This window comes from Hyperolius riggenbachi, chromosome 8 (assembly GCF_040937935.1).
Source record: "Hyperolius riggenbachi isolate aHypRig1 chromosome 8, aHypRig1.pri, whole genome shotgun sequence".
NCBI classification, from domain to species: Eukaryota; Metazoa; Chordata; class Amphibia; order Anura; family Hyperoliidae; genus Hyperolius; species Hyperolius riggenbachi.
The window spans coordinates 97,452,968-97,471,467 of record NC_090653.1 but is presented as its reverse complement, the minus strand read 5'-3'; the positions used below and the strand labels follow the sequence as shown (position 1 = coordinate 97,471,467).

General features: G+C 43.4%; 1 protein-coding gene and 1 long non-coding RNA gene across 2 annotated transcripts in view; one reads left to right on the top strand and one right to left on the bottom strand.

Annotated features, from left to right (window-relative positions):
* Positions 1-18,500, top strand: part of LOC137528275 (sodium- and chloride-dependent neutral and basic amino acid transporter B(0+)-like) — a 102,757-nt gene that overhangs the window by 74,827 nt on the left and 9,430 nt on the right. The window contains exons 9-12 of the mRNA XM_068249568.1: positions 1,909-2,034; positions 3,126-3,244; positions 7,225-7,324; positions 14,750-14,859. Of these exons, the coding sequence (XP_068105669.1) occupies positions 1,909-2,034; positions 3,126-3,244; positions 7,225-7,324; positions 14,750-14,859 (455 nt within the window). The remainder of the gene's footprint in view (positions 1-1,908; positions 2,035-3,125; positions 3,245-7,224; positions 7,325-14,749; positions 14,860-18,500) is intronic.
* Positions 1,915-17,841, bottom strand: LOC137528277 (uncharacterized). The gene is made up of 3 exons (XR_011023335.1): positions 17,767-17,841; positions 4,204-4,323; positions 1,915-2,046 (listed from the first exon to the last, which is right to left on the bottom strand). It is a non-coding gene; the product is annotated as an uncharacterized lncRNA (long non-coding RNA).

Below are 18,500 nucleotides of genomic sequence, written 5' to 3'. Positions count from 1 at the left end.
GCACTTAGAGGCTGTAAAGGAGGATCTACTTAATATTGATTTAATTTCTTTTTTGTGGTGCCCAAATGTATGCACCTGCCTAATTTTGTTTAACCTCCTTGCCGGTTATCCCGAGCTCAGCTCGGGGTAACCTGCGCAGGAGGATTTCTCAGGCCCCGTTGGGCCGACTTGCAATTTTTTTTTTTGTTACATTCGAACATTCGATCGCCGCCGCTACGCCGCTGTTACATGCAGCTAGCACTTTGCTAGATGCTTGTAACATTCGATCGCCGCCGATACGCCGCGATCGGAGTGGGTGGGGGGGGGATGCCACCGCTCAGTGGCTATCATGTAGCGAGCCCTGGGCTCACTACATGATTTAAAAAAAAAAAAAAAAGTTCTGCGCTGCCTCCTTGCCGGCGGGAATTAGACCGGCAAGGAGGTTAAACAATTATTGCACACTTTCTGTAAATCCAATAAACTTCATTTCACTCAAATATCTCTGTGTGTGTCTCTTAAATGATATATTTAACTGACTTTTTTATTGTTACAACCAACGATTTATACTGGAAAATCATGATGATTAACAAGGTTGCCCAAAACTTTTGCATCCCACTGTATATTTACAGATGTATTACTTAGAGCTTTCATAGTTGACCGGAAACAGTTTGAACCACAGGCCATCCCCATGTGAGTGACTTCCGATTTCCCTCTTCCAGGGTCACTTGTGTGCCGCCTTCCAATCCTGCCGTGAACAGCTGAAACAGCTGTCAGGGCAGAGCCTGTTTAACCCCTGAATCTCTACATATGTGCTGCCACTAGTTTGAATAAAAATGCTTATTTGATGGACTGGTGCCCTGTGCCTCTCGTCTGAAACTTTGCTAGACTGGGAACAAAATTTGCCACTCCTAAAGAGACACTGAAGCGAAAAAAAATATATGATATAGTGAATTGGTTGTGTACTATGAATAATTACTAGAAGATTAGCAGCAAAGAAAATATTCTCATACTTTTATTTTCAGGTATATAGTGTTATTTCTAACTTTGCATCATTCTATAATATGTGCACATTACACAACACTCAGCATTCAAAATGAGTCTTTCAGAGCAGTCTGTGAAGTAATGACCTCTCCTCTAGCAGAGGAAAAGTAAATAGTCCAGGAACAGTTGAGATAATACAAGTCAGATAACAGCCCTCTCCACGACTAACTTAGTCGGAGAGCTTAATGGCTTGTTTGCATAGAGATAACAACTGGAGTTTCTCAACTCTTCCTGTACTGGAAACAATTAGACTGATGTATCTGATCTTAATGTTTTATTTCTTAGCTGTGCTACACATACAAATCATAATATCATCATTTTTTTCGCTTCAGTGTCTCTTTAATAACCACAGTGGTGCATTGCAGGTGTCGATCACTTTGTAACGTGGCTTGATAGATTAAAATATGCCATCTATGCGGCGTTCACAGTACTGTGAAAGCGGTGCGGCATAACGGCGTGGGGCATTGTAATGCACTGCATGTGGTGCGTAACCTCAAAACGCTCATGTTAACAGTATCAGTGAAGCATAGTTTTCATTGACTGTATGCTTAATTGTATGTACAGCCACTTCCACGGTTGCATCAATAAGAAGATGCCTGTAATAAAGACCTTCTTTTTGTATAAACATTGCTTCCTCTCCCCCCCTCCCCCTCCCCCCCCCCCCTTTCCACAGCCTCAGGCATAATATTGTGGACCTATAAGTGGTCAGGTAGCAATGCACTTACAGGTAAACTTCACACTGAAGTGCAAGCCCGCTGTAACCTCAAATATTCTTCTTCTTCATGTTTTGACTGATATAGGAGAGAATTAAACACCCTATTATCTTGTAGCAAGAAGGTGTTGCAATTATGTTCATTGAACATTCTACTTTTTTATTTTATAATTTAGGCTTTGGTTTGGCCTTTATTGCCTATCCAGAAGCTTTAACCAAGCTACCGGTTTCTCCATTATGGTCCTTCCTGTTCTTCTTCATGCTTCTCACCTTGGGACTGGACTCTCAGTTTGCAATGATTGGTAAGTTTAATTCTGAAATGACAGAAAAAGTGACAAGCAAAGGGTATGACTCCTGGGCCATATGCAATTCATTATTTCTCCTGAGTTTTCTCCTAGGTGATATCTTCCCACTTTGTCAATAAAGTACTTTTTAAGCCACCAGCAAGCAAGAAAATACTCCAAATAATTTTGACATTACTTTTTCGCCCACTTTTTGGGCTTTTCAATTGCAAAGTGCTGAAAATGCATTTTAAATACAAAATGAAAAAAATATCTCCTAGGAGAAAACTCAGGAGAAAAAGTTAATTGCATATGGGCCCAGGGCTGATATTCAATTAACTTTTTCTCCTGAGTTATCTCCTAGGAGATGATTTTCATCTTCTCTTTAAACTAACTTTTCAGCATTTTACAATTGAAAAAGTACCCAAAAGTTTGTGAAAAAGTACCATTACATTTATTTAAAGTATTTTTTGATTGCCAGTGGCGTAAATTGCTTTTTATGACAATTGTGAAAATATCACCTAAGAGAAAACTTGTCCGAAAACTTGAAAGGGACACTTAAGTCAAACAAAAAAAATGAGTTTTACTCACCTGGGGCTTCCAATAGCCCCCTGTAGCTGTCCGGTGCCCATCGCCGTCTCCCTCCGATCCTCCTGGCCCCGCCGGCAGCCACTTCCTGTTTCAGTGACAGGAGCTGACAGGCTGGGGACGTGAGTGATTCTTCGGGTTCCTGGCCACAATAGCACCATCTATGCTACTGTAGCATATATCATATACATATAGCAGCATAGAGGGTGCTAATGTGTCTGGGAACGCGAAGAATCACTCGCGTCCCCAGCCTGTCAGCTCCTGTCACCGAAACAGGAAGTGGCTGCTGGCAGGGCCAGGAGAATCGGAGGGAGACGGCGAGGGCAATGGACAGCTGCAGGGGGCTATTGGAAGCCCTAGGTGAGTAAAACTCATTTTTTTTTTGTTTGACTTAAGTGTCCCTTTCATTGCATATGGGCCCAGGTGTTTTATTTTTGCAAAAACCCTGCATTTTCTTATGCTTCTGTTTCTTTTTATAAAAGACTGAAAACAAATAATCAGCCTAATTTTTCTTTCTTATGCAGAAACTATAACAACATCTATACAAGATGCATTTCCTGAGCTGATGAGGAAAAGGCGAATCTATATCACCAGTGTTTGTTGTGCTGTCCTGTTTCTACTGGGATTGGTTTGTGTTACTCAGGTATTGCAACTGTAGCCTATCTGATCTTTTAATGGAACAATCAAAATAACCTACCTAGACAAATTTCATTTTTTATACCTGACCATTTCTGAACTTCTATAGGTGGGTTGAATGCCACACCTAAAATGGTGATGGCCTGGACTGGATTATTCCTGGCTAATTTTCATTTTACTGACCCTACTTATTTACTCTGAGTAGTAAGAACCATGCATGCATAGCCAGGTTTAGCTTAAACGTTTGTAGATTAATCTTTCTTGAGAAATAATTAAAATAGTTGGGCCATATTTAGCACACTTAAAGGACAACCATAACCTCCTAAAACAAAAAAGTTAGATACTCACCTAAGAGGAGGGAAAGCTCTGGATCCCTTCAAGCCTTCCCCTTCCCCATCTGCATCACCTCATTCCATTGTCAGGCCCCCCATTCCAGCGTCCAACTTTAATGTTGAAGAAGCCTTTGAGTTTCCATCATAGGCCATGAAAGTATGCAGGTCTCTGAGTACTTCTTAAGATGAGTGGCTCTGTACTGCACACACACACGAGCGTGGAATTACATTACAGAGGTGCTCATCTTCTGAAGTACTCGGATACAGTGACCTTTAACTAACATGTCACCTATGAAAGGAAAGTATTTCTCTTAGGTGATATTTTTAAAGATTGTTTTATTATCATTTTCATAAAACGTAGAGTAAGAGTTAGACAAAAGACAAGTAAGTAGAAAATATTCTACATAGGATGAGACAAAAACAAGTCAATAACAGATACAGTAGCTGGTGGCTAACCAGTGCTGCCCGAGAATGATTTGAGCATATCAATCTATAAAAATGAACCAGTAACCTCATGCCAGAGGAACCACTTGGAAATTAAATTGATCAATGATCAACAAAACCTTTGTAAATAAAACCATAAACAACCTCTCCTGATAGTACAGGTCATGAGTCATTCATCCAAAAAATGCACCTTAGCATGAAGCTGCGGAATAAGAGGTTGTCCCCAAGCCCAAAAAGGGATTGTACACCAAGGCCCTTGTGGCAGAGTAGGCTAAGGACGGATATACCCCTTGTCGAGGGAGCTGTTCATCTAGAAAATGAGAAGAGTAAACAATACGCAGTGAAAAGAGAGAAAAACTAACAAACAGATAGACAGACACCTTATCAATAAAATGCCTTTAAAACCACCAGAAAGCAAGAAAATAGAATAATGTTGACAGTACTTATTGCTACTTTTTTATTTGCAGAGCCCTGAAAAGTTATTTTAACAAAAATAGGAAAAATTATCTCTTAGGAGAAAATGTGGGAGAAAAAAGTGGATGGAATTAAAGAGACACTGAAGCAAAAAAAGATTATATAATGATTTGTATCATGTGTAGTACAGCTAAGAAATGAAACATTAGGGACAGAAACATAAGTCTAATATTGTTTCCAGAACAGGAAGATTTAAGAAACTGCAGTTGTTATCTATGCAGTGAATGGGATGGTGCACACCAGAGTGGTTTGTTTTTTCCACAAACGCAATCTCGGGGCTGCAGCATTTTTTCGATTTCTGAGGTATTTCTGCCTCGATGTTAAAGTATAGGAAAGTGGAAAACAGCTCTGAAAAATGCTAGATCAGAACGGTTTTCCAGGCGTTTTTGTTACAGAAGTTGTTTAGTAACATCTTTACTGTAACAATATATGACATCTTCTACACAAAAAAGCTCCAAAAAACGCTAGGCATGTTTAGAAAACCTCTCGCTCTGAAGTCTGCTTCAAAAACCTCTAGCGTTTTGCGGATCTGCTAGAGGTTTTTGGTGTGCACTGGGCCAAATAGATTTCACACTAATGTGGGTGTGAGAAGGACTATATTAGAGACAGGATCACGCGATGTGCAGTGTGTTTTTTTGTTTTAGGTCATCAAAAGAGAGCGCAGTGGATTGATTTACTCATTTGGGCCAAATAGATTGCATATTAATTTGATCAAATATAATATCTAATAAAAATGTGTTACATTTTGTTTGCACAATCAATATAATTATCAAATATTGATTGTGCATGCTGGTTCTTTATCCAGTCAATACCGGTAGGTTGGTTGGCATGAGTGGGAACAATACATGATGTTTGCATAGCTTTGTACTACATCACACAGTACAAAGTTAGCAGCTGCAGTGGTAGAATGGATATTAGACAAGATTTCTAATGGTGGACCATGTAAACAATGGCGGAGTGTGTAAACAATCAATATTTAGACGACAATGATGATTTGCCTTCTCTACCACAAATTATAAAGTATAGCCCTTATTTAATTATCCAAATTATTCAATACAAATTTTATTTAGCACCCAGTCCTATGTGCTGTACAAAATTCCAAAACCTTTTTATAAAACTCATTGTGATCCTCTTTCTTATGGTAGCATCAGAGTTTTTTACCCTGCACTGTTAATTTTTGGGCACCTCCTGCATTTGTATTTAGTCTACCCCAATTACCCCTACATTGTTAGGATACTCACCCCACAACCTGACTGTGGGGTGAACCTTTTTTGGAGCAGCGACTGAAACACCTTTTCTAAAAGTGGACACGGTACCTCCCCACATGTCCATTCGAATGGTTGCCTCTGGGAAGCAACCCAAGCATTGTGAGTATATATCTACCCTTTATCCTTTACCCAATACCTGGCAATATTACTCCATAGGGGGCTCCTGGTGTCCGTGTGTCCTTTTTGGATCTACTAGTAGTGATCACCCTTATTCAATTAACATTTTAACTGTGTTTTCTCCAAGGAGACAATTTTTCATGTTAAATTTTTCTGCAAAATAGGTTTTCAGCACGACAATTGAAATAGGACTAAACGGTGGGCAACGCAATAATATCAAACTGATTTTTTGTACTTTCTTGTGTTCTGGGGGAAAGACGTGTTTTACTGATAATATGTGAACACATATCCTATGAGAAAACTCAAGGGAAGAAAATAATTGAATAGAGGCCCTTAGGCTAACATTAGCTTCAAACACAAGTGGGCCATATGCAATTTACTTTTTATCCTGAGTTTTCTGCTAAGAGATCATTCTCATCTTCTCCTTAACCAGTTTGCTACTGCTCCACGCCGACTGGTGTGAGCAGCGTAAAAGCCCCAGGACCACACCACGCTGATTGGGTGGGGATAGCAGGGGATCATGCGCGCACCCCGCTGGAATGGCGGAGCGCCGTCTATTTACTATGTACATCGCTGCGATCTACGGCAGTGCTGTACTGGGGACAGCCAGGTTACATGGCTGTCCCCCTGGGCTGCCCAAAAGTGATCCGCTGACATAGACTGAAGCCTATGACAGCCCATTATGCTGATTGGCTGGCTGGGGGAGGGAGGGTTGAAAAAAAAGAAGAAGAAATGTATTAGTAAAAAAATAAAGAAATTAAAATATATATATATATATATATATATATATATATATATATATATATATATATATATATATATATATATATATACACATTGGGGGAGCGATCAGACCCCACCAAAGAAAGCTCTGTTGGTGGGGAGAAAAGGGGGGGGGGATCACTTGTGTGCTGAGTTGTGCGGCCCTGCAGCAAGGCCTTAAAGCTGCAGTGGCCTATTTAGTAAAAAATGGCCTGGTCATTGGGGGGGTTTAACACCGCGGTCCATAAGTGGTTAAAATAACTTTTCAACATTTTACAATTAAAAAAAATACCGGAAAGTAGGTGAAACAGTACTATGACAATTATTTTGACGATTTTCTCATTTGCTGGGGATTTAAAAGGCATTTTATGACAAGGTGTCGTTATATCATCTAGGTGAAAACTCAGGAGAAAAAGGGAATTGCATATGGGCCAGTAAATTTGTCTCTGTCCAAGAACCACCACTTTCTATACTAAGATACTGAAAATTTGCATTATTTTGTTAAATCAGTGCATATTTGAAATTTACTTTCTATATTGTGCCTTAGCTCTCTTACATGCTGTCATAGTTATGGCTATTGTTTTCTGCAGGCAGGGATTTACTGGGTAAACTTGATTGACTATTTCTGCAGCGGATGGGCCCTCCTGTTTGCGGCAGTGCTTGAGCTGGCCGGCATTGCCTGGATTTATGGTAACATCAGTGTTTTAAATATTTAATTGTTGTGTTCAGTACTAAAGTAAATTTCTTTGATTCAGGTCCATTTTACATATTAATATATTTATTTAATAATCAAAACTTTTAAATATTTAATACTTACCATTTGGCGTACACTAGGGCATTTCACTGAAGATCAGATGGGTTTCTGCGGGGCGGCTGGCGGTGCCTCATTTAGCCGATGCTAAAACGCTTTTCTGCTACCGAGAAAAGGGCTCAGCATCGGTGCTCAGTGTTTTGCCATGGTGTCACATCTTGAGTCCCTAAGGGGACGTGGAACTGCTTGAATGCAGCCTTCTACGACACTACTTGTAGCATCCAAGACGAGATGAGACTAAAGGATCTACCATGGCGTTTACATGAACAACACAAAAAGCTATCACTGTCGTTTGAATGGAACTGTGGTTGATCCCTTTCAAACGTTGCTTTTGTTGCCACTGAAAATACCGTATATACTGCCTGTCTGAACAAGCCTTAATCCTCTGGTGGCCTATAGGTCTGATGAGTAAAGTCTGCTACCATTGAGGCCAGTTCAGCTTTAAATAAACTCTATTTTACTAAACAATGCATAAATTACTGAACTCGCTGAGTAGCAGTGACCTATCAGGTGTCAGTGAGAGTCCTTCCTTAAACAACGAAGGACGGATGCCCTCTGACACCTGAGAGGTCACTGCAACTCAGCGAGTATAGATATGACAATATACGGAAGAGGTCAGCGCCATATAAATACTAAATAATAATAATAATTTATGTAACAGAATGAAACTCCTGATGATTATAGTTTTATTTAGAAAAAAGCTCAGATCTAGAAAAAAGTGGTACTCTATCACCGCCTGCTGATGCAGGCGAGTAGTGCCTGAGATCCCTTTTACACTTATGTCTGAGGATTAAAAAAAGAAAAAAAATATGTACTTACCCGGGGTTTCCTCCAGCCCCAGGCAGCAGTCCTGTGCCCTCGCCGCAGCTCTGGCATCTACTGTGTGATTGCGCTCACAGGGTGTGGAGTGTTCTGCACAGGTGTACGGCACATGCGCAGAACGCTCCATACCACGTGAGTGCAGTCACCAGCAGCGCTTGCGCAGGTGCAGTAAATTCCCTCTAATGGAGGGATCCTTGGACATCGGAGCTGTGGCAAGGGCTCAGGACAGCTGCCAGGGGCTGGAGGAAGCCCCGGGTAAGTATATATTTTTTTTTTCTTTTAATACTCAGACATTCCCTTTAATAAGTTGCAGTTAGTTGTAACTGAAAGGACAACTGATGTGCAGTCCAGTGTCCATGTATCCCTATGGCCTCTTTCACACTCTCTGCTGAAAAAAAACAATGCACTGCACTGCTATGGAGAGAAAAAAAACGCATTAAAATGCAACACATAGCAACGCATTAAAACGCATTAAGTGTAAAAGGGTCCTAATGGGTATTTTATAACATTGATTAAAAGTCAGTTGAAGCAAAGTGGAAGTGAACATGCATTGTTTGGAATGCATGTTCAGTTCCATAATGGTGTGAAGTTATCTTTATTAAGAAAAATATATCATTATGTGAAAATATCTTCTTTTCTTGTCGTTTCTAATCTCCACCCCTCTTCACTGCTGGCTGTTGCAGAGGTGTGTAGCATTATGAAAGGCCCCCCACTGCTCTCATTCCTCTAACCTCATACCATGGGGCACTAACATTGTTACAGCATGCCAGCTGAGCACAGCAAAGAAGACCAACATCCAATCCACAAAACATGGTGTGAGAGAAGGGGGTGGCGGCTAGGAATGCTGAGTACAGCTGATCCTGTCCAATGTTACTGAATATACAGCAACACTGGAACAGTTTACACTTTAAATACAAAACAATGTGGAACATAAAGGGTTACCTAGGTTTTAAGGTGAAAGAACAATCAAATGATCAAAAAAATGTGCTGAACATTTTCCAATAAAAAAGTTAAAAATGAAAGAAAATGTTGAAGAGCTCATTTATATTGCAGGAGGCAGGTAGCATCCTGGCACTATCATTTCCTGCCATGTCATTCATAGCTCCACACTGTCCCATTTTCGAGGGACAGTCCCTCTTTGGGAACCAAATCCGCCTGTCCTTTCCTCCTCATTTGTTCCTCTTTCAGCACTGCTGTACAGGTCTGTGTAAATACATGTATTTTTATACAGAGAAATGTGTTTAACTGACTCTAACGACATTCCCATCATTTAACCTCCTTGGCGGTAACCCCGAGCAAGGGTCGGGGCTGAAAACCGCAGGTCAGAGCGGTAATCCCGACCTCTGCTCAGGGTAGCCGCTGGAGGCTCTATGCAGAGCAATGCGCGCAGCGGGAGCGTTTCTACATACCTCCCAGGGATCCCGACGTCGGACGCCATTCTTCTTCTGTCCTCCGGGGCTCTGCTTCCTCCTTCTTATCTGAAAATGTTGGAAGTATGTGCAATGTTAATTGTAACTATGGTGCACTGTGGTACTTTGATTCAGCGCAGGTAAACTGATAGTAGGAAGGACAGTGTTAGATGTTGCATTGTTAGATGAGTACTAGGAAGGTTATTGTAAGAGAAGGGATTAGGACGTGTTTGATGTGAGCAGTAACTTATTAGTAATATAATATGGGTTACATAAAATTAGCAATATTAATACTATTGGCTGCTTGCTTCAAACTCATCTATTGTAAACAGGGGCATAGCAATAGTCATAGCAGCCATAGCAGCCCTGGAGCAGTGGGGGCCCAGGTACTAAATGTATTTACTATTAAAGGGGCAGTTTTTATGTTTTTTTATGGTTTTTATTAATCACATATCAGTTATTTAATAAGGAGAGCATACGTTTCTCCATAGACCTTGTGTTAAAAAAAGTAGATGATAACACTAATTCTGCTTTTTAAGACAGCTGAGCTACGTCATTAGCATGCTAAGCAATGGACTTCACTGATAGTTGTGAGGAAACGCGGAAAAGCCGCCGCGTGTTCTAACGGCAGGGCGGCTGAGTCCGCGTCTAGCACAGCGGCTGGCATGCGGAGACGTGCGCCTGGCACCACGAGGGAACGTGGAAAAGCCGCCGCTCATACTGACAGCAAGGCGGCTGTTTCCGCGTCCAACGCGGCGGTTTGTACGCAGCAGCGTGCGTTTGGTGTGGCTGGTTCTGTTAGTTCACATGGGCAGATGGAGAGCTACGCGCGTGCGGCCCAGATGTCAGGACCTTTATACCAGCAGGGGAAGTGTCAGCTGATCAGGAGGATCAGCTGATTCCTGCTGGACTCATGATTGGCTGAGTGGCTTGGGCGGGGCGGCAGACTCCAGCAGCTATTTATACAGCTTGCTTGCCAGTTGCTGGTGGTCTGCCATTGCAAACACTTACGTGGAAGCATTCAGACCATAGTCAGATCCCACAGTGTGTTAGAACCAGGACGGACCTGGGAATTCACACTGAGCTAGAATACTCTCGCTTGTTAATGTTATGTTATAGACTAGTTCCAGGGCATAGAGACCAAGGACCTCACGCCTAAGACTAGGGAACTGTATTATCATTTGTGTTATGCTCCAGACTAGTTCCAGGGAGTAGAGACCAAGGCCCTCACGCCTAAGATTAGGGAACTGTATTATCATTTGTGTTATACTTCAGACTAGTTCCAGGGTGTCAAGACTACGGTCCTCACACCAGACTAGGGACTCTGTGTTATCATTGTGTTATGCATCAGACTAGTTCCAGGGTGTAGAGACCAAGGACCTCACACCAAGACTAGGAATTGTTTGATATCTGTTATTACCTTGGGAACTATCTCTCTTTCTTAAGAGATAGTCTCCCGACATGCTTGTGACATCCACCCTTCAGGTGTCACTCCTGCGCAGGTTCCTCCTACCTTCAGCCTGACTCCACCCCTTGGAGAATCTCAGGCTGTTGGAAGGTTCCTGTGTCAGCATAAGCAGTATTCCAGGCTGCTTCTCATCACCTGCTCAGCAGGTGCCTTACTCAAAGTATTACTGTTACACCAAACACTCATATACCTACAGGTGTCCAGAGGTTAGACATACCTGGATTATTAGTGATTCTGCAGATCATTCATAATCCGGTGTATATCTGCATTATTGGTGAGTCTGCAGCACACCAATAATCAGATTCTCTCTGCGTGCTGACACCGATCATTACAATAGTATCTGCTTTATCTATTTACTTAGCTAGTTACATGTGAGAACAGCACGGCTTTCTGTAGTGAGTCAGACAGCCGTTATAAATCAGCTGGAATGTCTGCTACTATCAGTGAAGTCCATCGCTTAGCATGCTAATGATGCAGCTCAGCGGTCTTAAAAAGCAGAATTAGTGTTATCATCTATTTTTTTAACACAAGGTCTATGAAGAAATGTATACTCTCCATATTACATAACTGATATGGGGTTAATGCAGGGGCGCCTCTAGCCACTGGCATTCCAGGCAACTGCCTGAAGCGCCCCCACAATGCACAGGGCGCGCTCTGTGTCATTAAAATTACCCGCTACATGGCCCCTTTAAAGCTGCGGGCAAGTTATCTCTCTGCCGCCACTGTGCTAGGAAGAGAGCAGGGGAGGGGGTGTGCCGTTCAACAGAAGGAGGAGAGCCAATGTGGGAAGCATGTTTAGCTAAAGGAGCCCCGCCCCCCTCGCAGCGTGACTCCAGCGTGACGAAGGAGAGGAAGAGACTGTCACTGCTGAATCCCCTACCATAGGCTTCCCCGGTCATGCTGCGACTCACATTGAGGGAAGGGGAGGAGATATTGGCCTGGTTCCAGGGCTTTCGGTTGTATGCAGGTGAAACCCCGGCCGCGGGAAGCTCCGCCCCCACCGAATTGAAGCTCCGCCCCCACCGAATTGAAGCTCCGCCCCCACCCAACCATGAATTCTAGTTGTGGCTGTAATGAATGAAAGACTGGGACTCTGTGAGCAGGACAGGTAAGATGGTGCCTCCACTCCATCAGCAGGACCATGACTTCTCCTCACCACCAGAACCACCCCAGGCCAGCATCACCCAGTGACCTCTCCTGACCCCCCCCCCCCCCCCCCACGTGACTTCTTCTGAGCCCCAACAGCACCCAGTGACCTCTCCTGACTCCTGCCCTGCCCCCCCCCCAGCAGCACCCAATGATGACCTCTCCTGATCCCCCCCAGCAGCACCCAGTGACCTCTCCTGATCACCCCAACCCCAGCAGCACCCAGTGTTCTCTTTCCAACCACCACCAGCACCCTGTGACCTCTCCTGATCACCCCTCCCCTTCCCCAGTAGCACCCAGTAACCTTATCTGACCCCCTCAGCAGCATTCAGTGACCCCCAGCAGCACTCAATGACCTCTCCTGACCCCCAATCAACACCCAGTGTCCTCCCCTGACCTCCAGCAGCACCCAGTTACCTCTCCTGACCCCAACCCCAGCAGCACCCAGTGACCTCTCCTGATCACCCTCCCCTTCCCCAGTAGCACCCAGTAACCTCATCTGACCCCCTCAGCAGCATTTAGTGACCCCCAGCAGCACTCAGTGACCTCTCCTGACCCCCAATCAACTCCCAGTGTCCTCTCCTGACCCCCAGCAGCACCCAGTTACCTCTCCTGACCCCAACCCCAGCAGCACCCAGTGTTCTCTTCCCAACCACCAGCAGCACCCAGTGACCTCTCTTGAGCCCCCCAGCAGCACCCAATGAACTTTCCTGCCCATTCTCCCCCAAACAGCACCCAGTGACCTCTCCGCAATGTCCTACCATATTATTATTATGTATTTATATAGCACTGAAATCTTCTGCAGCATTTGATCTATGGGGGACATATCTGCATTTGATCTGTGAGGGACGTGTTATGTGCATTTCAATCTATGGGGGACACATCTGGATTTGGTCTGTGGGGGATGTGTTATGTGCATTTGATCTATGGGGGACATATCTGTATTTGATCGGTGGGGGACGAGTTATGTGCATTTGATCTATGGGAATCATATCTGGATTTAGTCTGTGCGTGACGTGTTATGTGCATTTCGATCTATGGGGGACATATCTGGATTTGGTCTGTGGGGGGTGTGTTATGTGCATTTGATCTATGGGGGGCATATCTGCATTTGATCTATGGGGGATGACGTGTTATGTGCATTTGATCTGTGGGGGACGTGTTATCTGCATTTGATTTGTAGATACCTGACATTGTTATTTGTGCTATTATATATCTGAACGTGTTCTGAAGTGGCCATGCTATCTGCTGATTTTATCTTAGGGAACGGTGGCAGCATGAATCATATGGCAAACGCTTTATATCAAAAAGGATGCATTATAGTTGGTAATATATAATAAACATAATTGCCCCGTTTATAACTTTTTTTTTACAAATTGCATGAAATACCGGAAGGGGGGAGCAATGTGGGGGGGGGGGGGGCACAAACTTTCTCGCCTGGAGTGACAAAATGGCCAGGGGCGCCCCTGGGTTAATGGCAAATAATAATTTTCACTAAACTGCCTCTTTAACTTTCTTGTGTTCCTCCACCTTCTATCAGTGCCTATGGACTATATGCATAATTGCACAAGAGTGTAAATTGCCAACTAACTGATATCCATAGGGTAGGGGCAGGTGGCATAGCTAAAGAGTGCCTACATCTGAGCACTTGAAAGTTTTGCTATGGTGCCCATAATCTCTAGCTACGCCACTGATTGTAAATGTACGCAAGAATATTGTTTTAAGGTAACTCAATGAACCTTAAACTTCTGGTGAATTTGGGGGTTAAAACGCAAGGTGTTGTGTCATGTTCAGTTCTGAGTGACATTTAGTGACCCATTCATGAATCACTGATAATGGACTGCTGCATTATACCTTGCCTAACACCACAGTGTGTCTCAAAAAGAAAACATTGATATATTTATGAAAGATCAAAGTATTTTTAGGGTAGAGCAAAATTTAAAAGGACCCTTGCTCAAAACTTACAGAAAGTAAGATCCCTTTAAATTTTGCTCTGTGAGTTGCTGCCTAGCCTCGTGAGCTCCTCAGCTGTCAATCATCAGCCCGATTGTGTGGACTGCCATTCTTTTGCTGTTTTTTTAGGATGGAAGAATACTTTTGGGATCTGCAATGAGATAACTCTTATTACTGCCAACTCCCAATTTGCTGGTGATGATCAAATCACCAATAAGGGCCACGTAATGCCTACAGAGCATTTTTATCAGAGTAGAGATGGCAGTTTACGTCAGCATTTTTTTTAGGACACCTGCATACCTAAATAGCTATTTTTATTGGAAAAACCTGGAATATGAAAAGATTTTTGAGATCAATAAATAATTTCTACTTATAAAGTTGAATACGTTGGTTTCACACTCTATGAATATTCCCAGTTAATGCAACCCTCTAGAAATCAATGTTTAAATCCTGTGACTGTAAATTCTCTTTTCTGGCATTGTCAAACTGGAAATGTCTACTTGTAGGTGGCAATCGGTTCATCCAGGACATTGAAATGATGATTGGAAAGAAGAGCTGGTGCTTCTGGCTATGGTGGAGAGCATGCTGGTACTTTATATCACCATTGTTATTATCTGTAAGTAACAAATCATTGAAGTGTGTTTCATTAAGTGCTCAATAATGTTCTTAACAAAACTTTGCAGGTTTGGGGCTACCATGTGGGCAAGCTGGGCAATTTTCCCAGGCGCCTGAGCCGGCTGCCCCCTCCTCCACCACCACCACCACCAGGACATCAACCAACTGAACTATGGTCCACTGGTCTCCTGCATAGTCTTCAGCAGAGTAGATACTCACCTGTCCCAACTGGCATGGTCCTCCAATCCTTCCATGAGTTTCCATCTTCATCCTTGCAGGGACGGATCTAGGGGGGAGCAGGAGGGGCTCTTGCCCCAGGCGCAGTTTGTTGAATTTTCAAAAAGGCAGCAAAATTTGGATGGGGAATTGCAATTTAGGTGCCAAAACCTGACCTTTAGGTGCCAAAACCTGACCTTTAGGCGCCGTTTTGGTGCCAAAACCTGACCTTCAGGCGCCAAAATGTTACCTTGCCACAGGCGCAACTTTGTCTAGCTCCATCCCTGCATCCTTGTAGGGGCGCCTCTCTTTTGTGAACTGACAAATGTTAAGGTGCCACACACCATATAATTTTCATTCAATCTGGCTGTACAATCAATCCCCAAGTGCTGTTATACTACATGGATGTTGATAAGATTGTATAAAAATTGTACAATAAGATTGCATGAAAATTGTATGGTGTGTTGTGGCCACCTTTACAAAGGGCCTCAGGTCTGTCCAGGCTGTTGGGGGGGAGGGGGGCATGTTGCTCATTGTTACTAGAACCAGCCCTGAAAATATGAGAAATAAAAAACAGGTGAAATGGTTTAAAGAATTCTGCACCCATTGGTACAATTGTGTTTACACCGACTATATATGTCACAATCAATGGACTCTTATTAAAAAGCATATGTAAACTGTAAAATGTATCTGGCTCATTTCGGTCTATGCCAGAGTGGTACCATTATTTTACAGATACACACTCTGGTTCGGTTACCTGCCATTCATCAGCCATATGACAGCACAGTCAACTTTCTGGAAAAGACACAATGATCAGATTTTCTGTAGCAGTGCCCGGTTGGTCTCAGTTAGTCCCCTATATTTTCCTAGTAGTTTTGGCGCACCCCGAATTGCTTGGGTATTCTGTTGTATTGGTCCAAGCTCCTATTCCATAGAGCCATATCAATCCCTGCCATGCACTGATGAGGGCCAACAGTCCGAAACAGGCTGTCTGCATGTGGGGTTGATGTGGCTCTGTAAATTGTATAAGCTATGGGCTTGCAGCAGTGGTTATAAATGTACGTCTGGCTTCAGAGGTATCAAGAGATAATTTGCATATTCAGTAGCGGTGCATTGCAAGAGACTGCAGTCGCTCACTTAAGCTGATTTATTGAAAATACCTTCTGTTTTAACAAGGAAAACTACACTAAGCGCTACCTGCTATAATTGACAACAACATCGAAAAAAAATGTACTTTATAGTGCATTTTACACTAGTACATACAACCCCGGATTTCCATCACAGGAGCCTATAGGCACAGATGTCCTGGCACCTTAGACTTCACTCTCCATGAACCTACAAACCCCCAGTGAACGGCATCGCCGCAAGTGTGCTGGATGGCCCAGCTGTCACTTCTCCCTTACTTCCCCAGCCCGTCATAGGTAGCTAAAGGTCGCCCTTAGCATTAGGTAGCCAGAGGTACCTCAGTATTAAGTAGCTAGAGGTTTCTCCGACTGAAGGGAGATCTCATTATTGGAATGCCAAGAGCTGTGTGAATAACCTCTCATTTACGCTCTGCTCGGTCCTCTGCATAGGTAAGGCAGGAGGGAGGCCCTTGAGGAGGGGAGTGAGCTGCCTTTCCATCATCAGGCGCCTGTAGGCACATGTCTACAGTGCCTTGTGGTAAATCTGGCCCTGAGGACAAATGTACATTTTATATATATGTTACGGCCAGAACCCAAAGTTTGGCCACTTCTAGTTCTGGCCGGCTACTTCAGGTTCTGGACGGCCAATGTGCGAAGTGGCCGCTGCGCTGCGGCCAATGTGAGAAATGGAATCATTCCTGTAACGTTAATGTATCTTCTGGCCGCAGCGCAGCGGCCAAATGTATCACAACTTAGTTAATTTAATGCAATTAAGCCGGCGGCAATGTAACAATTCAAGCCGCCGGCTTTTGCTCTGCCTCTCTCTCCTTCTCTTATGGGCAGCCGGCGGGGACACGCGTGTCCCTGAGAGTCGTTCGTCGCGCCAGGAAAGCAGAGCGGGGAGGCTGCAGACATTGCTTCTGCCAGCACCCGCTCTGCAAGAACGGCAGGATTACCTGCCACGACGAACGACTCCGGGGGAACACGCGTGTCCCCACCGGCTGCCCATAGAAGAGCGAGAGAGAGGAGGGAGGGAGGAGAGAGAGGCAGAGAAAAAGCCGGCGGCTTGATCTGTTACATTGCCGCCGGCTTAATTGCATTAAATTAACTAAGTTGTGATACATTTGGCCGCTGCGCTGCGGCCAGAAGATACATTAATGTTACAGGCATAATTCCATTTCTCACATTGGCCGCAGTGCAGAAGTGGCCAAACTTCGGGTTCTGGCCATAACATATACATGTACATGTATTTTAAATGTTACCACTTTTCACAGCAGTGATCCTTTAAGCATTATTTAAAGTGTTTACTGTAATTTACACCCAGTAGCAGGAGCTTAGAGGGTCAGGAATGCACACAGTGTGTAGACTCAGAAAATGATTAGGTACTCACAGGTACAAAACCTACATGCTCACTGCACTGAATGTGGCAGCCTGACTTCTTTATATAATATGGAGGGATGAGGTGTTTTGAAACCCTAAGAAAAAAAAGACACAGAGACAAAGGGAGCCTAGAAAGCGTAGTTTGTTCTTAATCAAATGGATGTAAAATTGTCAAGAGTGCTACTCACAAAGGTGGGTTGCAGCAGGGGCAACCAACCACTTAGGAGGTGGAGACAATGAACCCGACTCCACTCAGTGTGTCCAGACAAGGCTGGAGGAAGCTGCTATCCTTGGTAAGAGGAACTGGTTGTCATAGTGATGTGGACCACATGACACCAGTTGTTTACCCTACAACTTCTATTGGGAGGGGTTACTGTCTTTATATAATAGTTAAGCCCCATCTATACCATACAATTTTTTGTCCGATTCAATTCAATTTGATTCATTGATTTGATTCAATCCGACATGTCCAATCGGGATTCAATTTGATTCAATTTGCCATTGCAAAACAATGGCAAATTGAATCGAATCGAATCCCAATTGGACATGTCGGATTGAATCGAATCAATGAATTGAATTGAATCAAATCGGGCAATAAAAATTGGATGGTGTAGATGGGGCTTAAGACAGGAGAGGCACTGGTATTTCCTCCAGTGGCAGTCACAGACCTACTATACAATATAGCTCCTTTGGAGGTTTTGCATCTGTGATGCATCTATTATGTGATATTACTACATTTTGTACTGATACAGTACACTGTAAAAGAGAGGGGGTAGCTAAATGGGTTAGTGTAAACACTTTAAGCACAAGTATCCATGACAATCCATGAGGAAAAAAAATTAGGAATGATGTTTCAAGTGCGTCAAGAACCCAGGTCCCCGTCAAAGTATTGCTATGGGAAGCATTGTGTAGTGCCTTAGTA